Raw genomic sequence first — 9,441 nt, 5'->3', positions numbered from 1 at the left:
GAAAAGAAAAGAAGGAAAGAAAGATGAATTTACCCTAAAGGAAATAACCAGAGATGTACTGCACTGGGTTTCATCATTCCATTTTTTTTTTCAACTTAACAAGCTTGTCTCCAATCAGGATGGGCTAAATTTTGCTGCTGTAATAAGCCCCAAAATATCAGACTTAAACTAACACGGTCCATTTCTCCCTCACACAAAAACAGCTAGAGGTACAGGCAAACCTCCAGTGCAGCTGCCCCCCACCCCATCACCACATCAACATGGGCTTTTGCTTCCTGCAGCAGGGGGGAAATGCACTGCAGTCTCATGCTGTCTAGTAAATAATTCTGCACACATCACTTCTGCTCACATTTCACTGGCCAAAGCAAGTCAAATAGCCTCACTGAATTTCAAAAGACAGCTTAGTGCAATGCCCAAGGGGAGAGGAAGAGCAGAAACATCGAGAGCATCACTCAGCGACCATGGTCCCCACTATGCACAAGCTGTTGGCTCTTGTGGCAGACCCTAAGGTGGCCCAGGGTCCCCACTTCCTGGTATTCACATCTTTGTATAGTTCCTTCTCCTTGAGTGTAGGTGGGACCTGTGACTTGCATCTAACCAACAGAATGACAAAGGTGACAGGATATACATGATGATATGGCCGTGACCATGTTACATAAGACTAATGCTCCTCTTGGGAGGAGACACTCTCTTTCCTTTGCTTTTAGAAAGCAAGTGGCCATGGTGGGAAGGCCCACACAGCAAGGAACTCGGAATGCTCTCTGGCTGACAACTAAGGCCCTCACTCCTATTGCCCAGAAAAAAAAAAAAAATAATGCTGTCAACAACCACATGAGTTTGGAGGTGGATCCTTCTCCAGTTGAGCCTCCGATGAGACCACAGCCCCAGCCAGCGCTTCAGTTGCAGCTTTGTGAGACGGTGAAGCAGAGAACCCAGCTAAACTATGCCCAGACTCCTGACCTACAATGTTTTAAGCCACTAGATGTGGGTTAATATCGTTCTACACAGCTCTACCTGAGATCCCATGCTACGCTCATTCCCAGCTGTCCCAGTCATCCTTCAGGTCTTGCCTTCAATCCCTCAGTTTCAAATCACTTCCCCTGGGAGCTCCTCACTGAATCCCCAGACTTGACTATTCCCCTTGGACACTCTCCCAGCCTGTCATACTTCTCTTTTGTCACAGTGGTGACCATAACTAATTTTTTGAGTGTAATTATTATTAAGTGGCCATCTCTGAAGGGAGGAACTGTCTGTCACATTTATTCTTGTGTCCTCCGTCCTAAGAGCACCAAAAAACCAGTGCCTGATACATAAGCCACTCAAAACTGTTTCCCAAATGATGTTCACCACAGGCTGGGTGTATACATATTTTTGACATAAATGATAAAATACCCAACAGTTATGGACTTGGTTAAATAAATTATGGTCCTCTTAGGACAGAATACTAGGAAGTCATTAAAAGTCATTAGAGGGGACACCTGGGTGGCTCAGTCAGTTAAGCAGCTGCCTTCGGCTCAGGTCATGATCCCAGGGTCCTGGAATCGAGCCCCGCATCAGGCTCCCTGCTCAGTGGGGAGCCTGCTTCTCCCTCTCCCTCTGCTTGTGCTCTTGCTCTCTTTCTGGAATAAATAAAATCTTTAAAAAAGTCATTTGAGGGGCACCTGGGTGGTTCAGTTGTTAAGTGTCTGCCTTCAGCAGGTCATGATCCCAGGGTCCTGGGATCCAGCCCCACATTGGGCTCCCTGCTCAGCAGGAAGCCTGCTTCTCCCCCTCCCTCTGCAGCTCCCCCTGCTTGTGCTCGCTCTGTCAAATAAATAAATAAAATTTAAATAAATAAATAAATAAATAAGTCATTTGAGGAAGATAATAACAGAAAATGTTCTAAATAATTGCCAAGTTAAAAGCAAAAATAGAATAAGGGTACCTAGCTGGCTCACCCAGTAGAGCAACTATTGATCTTAGGGTTGAGTTTGAGTCCCATGTTGGGTAGAGCTTACTTAATAAAAATAAATAAATAAATATTTTTAAAAAGCAAAAGTAGAACAAAACAGTATCCAGAGTATGACCCCAATTTATTTTCTTAAGAAGTCTTATATATAGAGGTGCCTGGGTGGGCTCAGTTGGCTAAGCATCCAACTCTTAATTTTGGCTCAGATCATGATCTCAGGGTGCGAGATCAAGTCCTGCAACAGGCTCCACATTGGATGTGGAACCTGCAAAGATTCTCTCTCGGGGCGCCTGGGTGGCTCAGTTGGTTAAGCGTCTGCCTTCGGCTCTGGTCATGATCCCAGGTCCTGGGATTGAGCCCCGCGATGGGCTTTCTGCTCCACAGGGAGCCTGCTTCTCCCTCTCCCCCTGCTTGTGCTCTGTGTGTTGAATAAATAAATAAAATGTTTATTTTAAAAAAGATTCTTTCCCTCTGCCCCTCTCCCCCACCCTCACTCATGCACACTCTAAAAAAGTCTTACATATTTATGTACCTTATATATTTACATATAAATTTATATATATATATGTATACACACACACACAAAGAAACACTGTGGAAAAGATATACACCAAAATATTTGCAGAAGTCTCATCTGGGTGGTGGGATTACATGAGGTTTTTAGTTCTTGTAGGTGTTTTTCTATGCTTTCCAAATCTCAGTGTAAAACAAAGTGCCTGGCACCGAACAGATGCTCAGTGAATGTGAATCCCATTTCTGCCCCATCTCCTCCTCTCTTTGAGAAGACAGGAACCCTTGATGTTCTGGATAATGAGAAAAACAAAAGGCCAGGGGCTTCCCAAAGACCTCCCCCAACTTGGGCAGGTGCCTCCTGAAGCTTTGCTTCTTCTGTGGGTCCGCAGCCATGAACTCCACCAGAGTTCATGTTCAGCTACCACCTGCCCCAGGACAAGGGTCAGCTTAGCAGAGGGGGCTGAAGTAGCCCTTGGGATCTAAGGTGCCCTGTGCAGTAAGTCTGCTTGGGGCTGTGACTTAGTGCCCACGGCAGTCTGTTTCTGTGGAAGTGCTAAGTCCCAAAGAGATAGGAGAGATTTCTGAAGGAGGGACAAGCAACCTCTGCGGCTTCTGTACATCTAAGCCTCGGCATCCATGGCCCCCACCTGTTCTCTCACCCCTGGGGAGGACCACATAGGACGTTGAATCAGAAGGCTGGAGCTCTAACTCCTACCTCTGCCCCCAATTCAAAACCTGGGCAAGGTGCTCTGCTTGGCTGAGCAACGGATTACACAGAATAAGAGCAGCATGAAGACCCGGCCTCCTTAGGGCAGCTGATATCTGTCCATGTTGGCTACCATCGGCATTGGTTGTCTTCCCCTTGGGTCCCAAGACAGAAGCCAGGGTGGGTGACAAAAGGTTGTTTATTTAAGCTTTATCTCTTGAGACTGTCATACATGTAAAAATATATAATTTAAAGTCAGGGAAATAATAATCAGCTTGGTGTCGCCTCCCTTCTGCCCCTTTGGTACAGCTTTTCCAACTGGCCTCCATTCCAGCTTCAAAATCCTGGAGTGTGGGGGACAGGGGTCATTTCTTGGCAGCTTCTGCCTGTGCTGCCAAATCTGCCTCTTTCTGGGCAGCCAGGAATGCGGCTCGCTCCTTCTGGAAAGCTGCCAGCTCTTCTGAACTGAGGCTGCAGTTTCAGGGAAACAGAGAGCGAGTGAGTGGCCAGTCACTGCTGGGGAGCTCACAAGTGCCCACACCACTGTCTCAGAGCCCCTTCTCCCTCCCTGGGGACTCCCCAGCCTCCATCCCTTTGCCACCCCGCCCCCAACCCTACCTTATATTCCCTTCTCAAAGCCCCACCGGTCCTTTGAGGCCTCAGCTATACCCCAGTCCAGATTAAATGTCCCTTCCTCTGGCCCCCAAACACTTTGTACAAAAAAGTCATCGGGCTGTGTCCCTGTGCCTCCTCACACTCCTAGTAAAAGTAAAGATTTGCAAAAAGTCAAGTCTATCCCTGTACCGTGCACTTCTCTGGAAACAACCGTTGGCCTCAGCATGGGATGTGACGTCAGCAGCAAGAGGCCCATAAAGGGCCAAGCGCCGCCCCCGCTGTTGTCTGTGTCAGATGCCCCCCCTCATCCAGCATCTCACTTCAAAGAAATAATTCCTGAGGTCATCCTAAGCTCTAGGAGAGGGCTCCCTGTTGGCCTCGGGATCAGTTCTGAACTTGCAGCTGGAAACGGCCTTCAGCCTTCCCATTGGTCCTTCTGTCTCACCTCTTCCTGTTCCCCACTACGCTTCTAACACCATACGCCAGAGCTCACTGCACTTCTTTGCTTCACTTTGTCACCTTCTGTCCTTCACAGGATCTTTCCACTTCTTGGAATGCTTGCCCCAGTCCTTGACCTCCTTTTCCAAGTCTCTGCTTAGATGTCACCTCCTCTATGAAGTCCTCTTTGAAACACCAGGCCAAATCAGGAGCTCTAATCTCTGTTCTCAAGACACCTGCAGTTCCTTTTGTCAACAATGACCATCCAGCAGCCTGATGATCCACTTATGCATCTGCCTCCAGCTCTGACCTCTGAGCTCCTTCAGAGTGGGGCCAAGCAGGGCTATCTCATTCCTGGCTGTATCCAATGTCCGAAACAATGTCTAACCCATAACAAGTACTTAATATTCTTATTCCAAATGGATAAGGCTCCCCATCCCCAAAATCTAAGGTCCTTGACTCAGAAGCTGGCTCTCCCACTGTAATGGGCTCTCTCAGCTTTGCCCCAGAGTCAAGAACTTTCCAAGCCCTCCCCTCGCATTGCACCTTCCCAAGACACTCACTCCTTCACCACACGAATGCCCAGGGAACGGGCAGAGCCAATGATGGATCGAACCACAGAGGACAGGGGCGCATCCTGCAGGGCGAAGGCCTCGTCCTGGGCTTTAACTCGGGCGATCTCGTACACATGCTTCAAGGTCACCAGACCTGCCACTTCCTTCCCTGGGAGGAAGAAACAAGTAGACCTTCAGGTGTCCCTGCTTCCTTCCAGAGACCCCAGAATCCCGGGTGCCCATCCTGACCCTTACCTGTCTGCCGGGCCCCCTTCTCAATCCCAGCAGCTGCTTTCAGGAAGTAGGAAACAGTAGGTTGTCCAATTTTGATTTCAAATGTCCTGTCAGGCTTAATAGGAAAGAAAATATGAGAATATGTCTTGTCTCCCCTAACCCACACTGCCTCAGCATCCTCCCTTCCCTTGACTCATCTTCCAATGGTGTCCCTCTAACAGACCACGAAACCACAGGGAAAGTAAATCTGTAGCTAACAGCTTCGTCACCTCTAGTCCAGGCCCAACTCTGCTCTAGAAGCCCCAGTGAAATGGAGAGGCAAAGGGAGGAACTGCAATATGGCAGGATGGGCTCAGAAAAGATATGGTCCAGTCTCCACTGCGTAAACGGAGAAAGTGGTACTCATAATAGGAAGAGCCTCGCCCAAAGTTAGAAGCAGAGTAGCAACCCCAGGTGACCAGCCCCTCAGGAACTAAGGAGAATAACGAGAAAGAAAAATAAACAGGATCACTAGGTGATGGGGATTAAGGAGTGCACTTGTCGCAATGAGCACCGGGTGATGTATGGAATTGTTGAATCACTATATTGTACACCCAAAGCTAATGTAACACCGTATACTGACTGACTGGAATTAAAATAAAAACTTAAAACCAAACAGGATCAGAGTCCCGACTGTGCACCTTCACAAAAATCTTGGTGGGCAAAGGAATGCCTTCTTTGATGTCCTTTGTCTTCTCGTTGAACTCCTTGCAGAACTGGTTGATGGAAACACCTCTCTGGGTGGGAAGCACAGGCGTTAGTGTGGGGAGGATATGCAGGAGATTCTGCTATCCGTCTCCTCCTCCGTCTTCACTTCCTTACGTTCCCATCCTCCTTTTGCTACCCAGATCCAACTAACACTTTACGCGCCAGATGATTTGTACGCATCATCCCCCTATCCTCCCAACAGCCCGCTGAGGAAGGACCGAGGAAGCTGAGCCCCGAAGAGGCCATGGAACGAACGCAAAGACAAAAACCGTGTGGGTAGTACAGCCGCGCTTTAAACCGAAGCCTCCCTGGCTCCGGAGCCCGCACCCTCCACCGCTTATTAGCTCCCGCCCCACGGCGCCTCCCGCTCGGGATTCCAGCCCCGGGTGCACCTGACCCAGGATGGGACCTAGTGGGGGCCCGGACATGGCCTGGCCGGCCCGCACGATGGTCCGGATTACGCCGCCGGCCTCAGGCTTCCTGAGGGCCCGAGTGGCCCGATTCAGCTTCGACATGACGCGGGGTTCCTGGCCTCAGTTCACCTCAAGGCGACAGCAAGAGCGATAGCTTCGGGCGCCGCCATCCTGGGTCAGAGGTCAAGGGTCCTCACATTAGGTATGGGCAGGCGAAGCCAATAAAAAGAATCGTTGTTTCGGCCCTTCTATCCTCCAACCAGTAAGACAAGGAGAGTAATATGAAGGGGAAAAAAATCTTTTAACTCGCGATATGCAGATAGGGGAAGGCCCAATGGTTCAGATACACACATTCCTCCTCCAGAGCATCTAGGCAGTACCTCGGACAGCTAAACTGGAGGAGGAGGACCTTAATCCCGCACAGCATTGTAGGCATGGTAGTTTTGACCGCTTATGCAAATCTCGCAGGTTGCTATGCTCTGGGGCGCCATCTGCTGGATATGATTATAATCCTTGGGTTTGAAAGGAACATAGAGCTCCTTTTCAGGCATGAGAATCTCTTTCTTTCTGAGCCTGTTTCCTCACCTGTTGTTGAAAGGCACTATGGTTAAGAGTACAGACCCGGGAAGCAACTACCCGGGTGCTCCTCTTGCTGGCTGTGAACTTGTTCAAATTACTTATGTTCCGTTTCCTACCCCTGTTCAATGAGGATTATAATATGTAGACATAGCTTTAGGGATTGTTGGGAGGATTGTTAGCAAAGTGTGTTAGAACAATGCCTGGCACCTAGTAAGCCTGTGCTATGAACTGTACAACTAGGACAAAACCTTCACAGGGCTGTTGTGAGGCTTAACAACCCAGAACATATTTGATACATCATGCCTGATAAAATAAAATAACAAAATAAAAATAAGCCAGCATCTTATTATGTCATTTAATTTTTTTTTTTTGAGCAGTTGTTACATTCCAGGCACGGTGCTGAGCGCTTGAAGGGCATTATTATCTCATTTAATCCTCACAATGGCATGAAGTAAATTCTTTTATTATACCCCTTTTCAAACGAGAATGTTGAGGCACAAAAAGGAGGTTAAAAATACCTACCCTGTGTGTGACAAGGCTGGGAAATAAATATTGGTATTAACTGATTCTAGACCTTGTGCCATATACTATGACTCTATATTGCCTCATCTAGTAAAAAGAGATAATCTGTGTTAAGCCACACTGTAAACTGTGAGATTTTTTATTATGAATATTTTTGAACTCCCACTAATTAAATGTGATTGTTCCTGCCTTTGAAGTTTATCAAGTTCTTTATAACACTCTACCTCATTAGCCTTAGCAAGACTCTGGAATCAAGCTGGCTCTTTGATTTACTAGTGGTAAAACCTTGGGCAAAGTAATTAACTACCCTGTGCTTTGGTTTACTCACTAGTAACATGGGGCTAATAATAGTACCAACATCCCAGGAAATTAGTTAATTCAGGTAAAGCACTTAGAAGAGAGCCTGGCCCAGAACATGCCCAGCTAGGTATGATTTATCTCTGGGTGCCCCACAATGCCCAGCCTTTATTTACAAATTTATTTACAAATAAAGACATAGATCCTTCCTAAATGAAGGAATCAGGAAACAGATGGGCATGGCAGGTGCTCAGAGAGCCAAGAATGCTCCCTGGGACACTGGGCTCTGTTGCCAATTTCCACTTTCTGTCAATGAAAGGATAGTTTTGATTATTCCAGCTCTTACAGATTATAAGGAAACAACTCCCTAGTCTAGCTTTGGAAATGTGTGAGGTCAGAGTGTTCGGTGTGAAAAGGCGGTGCGACAGGTGAGTGGGGGTCAGATCATGCAAGTCTTGTCAGCCCTTATAAGGCTGTGGCTTGCAGTTGAAGTCATTGGAGAGGGTTAAGTAGTTGCATTTTGAAAGCTGACCTTGGCTTGGGTATGTAGAGGGATTGGAGGAGGGCAAGCCTGGATACAGGAAGACCCATCAGGCCAGGGCAGGAAGACAGTGGAGAGATGTTGGTGGCTTGGGACCAATTCAAGAGACACTCAGAAGATAGAAATATATTTTAGTCAAGAAATGCTTGTGCAATATGTACTGTGTCCGTCTTTACGAATAGTAACTCATGTAAACCTCATTATAATCCTATCAAGTGTAGGTGCTATTATTATTCCCCACTTTACAGACTAGAAAACTGAAGCCCAGAGAGGTCAAATCACTTGTCCAAACTTATGCTACTAGAAAGTGGCAGAGTCAGAATTTGAACCCAGACCTTTGGCTCTGGCGCACCTAACCAGTCCCTAGGCTGCCTTGCCAATCAACTGACCTTAGTGCTTTGGGGGGGTGATTGGTTGGGGGAGGGGGAGAGAGGCATCCAGGGTGATGCTCTGGGTTCTGGCATGGAGAGTTTGGGCAAATCAATGATAAGGTCTTTTACTTTCAGTGTTGGAACATGGGAGCTATAAGTGCAGGTAGAAGATTGTGAGTTGTGTTAGGAAGTATAGTGTAAGCTTTGACAGTTGGTTTCTCTTTTTGTAATGTCAGGGCCTGTCTTAAGCTTTCACTGCAGAGGCATCCTCTTCAAAGAGACATCCATGTCAGAGATGGCTATCTAAATACATTGCCAGCCACAAGTCTAGATAAAAAGGCTCAGCTCAAGTCCCTCTCCCCCTGAGGCTCCTTTGTTTTAGAGATCTTGGTAACTGAGCACTCGAACTGCTTGATTTTACTCTTCGTGTGCTTTAAATTCCAGCTCTTCTGTTTTAAATTCACCAATAAATGGTGAGCCTGTGAAATTTTAGGCCCCCAATCTGGACCCCAATAAAAGCAGAACCCATGGTGCTCCCCCTTCTCTCTCTCCCTCTGCAAACTGGCTGTGTGGCCCCAGGTGTGCCACGCAATTTCCAGGACCTATGAGTAATAAACCAAAGTTCCCTAATGGTTATTACTGAGGGCATCTTGCATTCACAAACCATAACATGGGGCACCTGGGTGGCTCAGTCCATCAAGCGTCCGACTCTTGATTTCAGCGCAGGTCATGATCTCAGTATCCTGAGATCGAGCCCCACTTCAGGCTCCATACTGGATGTGGAGCCTGCTTAGGATTCTCTCTCTCTCCCTCTGCTCATCCCCCGCTTTCTCTCTCTCTCTCTCAAAACAACAAACAAAGCCCCACAAAGCCAGTCCAGCCACAACATTGGTTGTCAGTAATTGAGACCAGCACACAACAAGGGTGCCCGCGGGCCACACAGCCACAGGGCCTGGTCTGGGA

The 9,441-nt window shown here is 47.6% G+C and overlaps 1 protein-coding gene across 1 annotated transcript; it reads right to left on the bottom strand.

The window, feature by feature from the left end:
- Positions 1-3,348: 3,348 nt before the first annotated feature.
- On the bottom strand, positions 3,349-6,365 carry MRPL11 (mitochondrial ribosomal protein L11). Its single transcript, XM_025879395.2, has 5 exons — positions 6,148-6,365; positions 5,689-5,784; positions 5,030-5,123; positions 4,784-4,943; positions 3,349-3,638 (listed from the first exon to the last, which is right to left on the bottom strand). Exons 1-5 carry the CDS (start codon positions 6,268-6,270, stop codon positions 3,533-3,535), a joined length of 579 nt encoding a protein of 192 aa, XP_025735180.1. The 5' UTR covers positions 6,271-6,365; the 3' UTR covers positions 3,349-3,532.
- Positions 6,366-9,441: the final 3,076 nt, after the last annotated feature.

Source organism: Callorhinus ursinus, unplaced genomic scaffold, assembly GCF_003265705.2.
Source record: "Callorhinus ursinus isolate GAN/ISIS: 27379988/994484 unplaced genomic scaffold, GSC_fseal_2.0 scaffold51, whole genome shotgun sequence".
In the NCBI taxonomy this organism is placed as follows: Eukaryota; Metazoa; Chordata; class Mammalia; order Carnivora; family Otariidae; genus Callorhinus; species Callorhinus ursinus.
The sequence above is the reverse complement of the archived record's forward strand: the minus strand, read 5'-3'. Positions and strand labels throughout refer to the sequence as shown.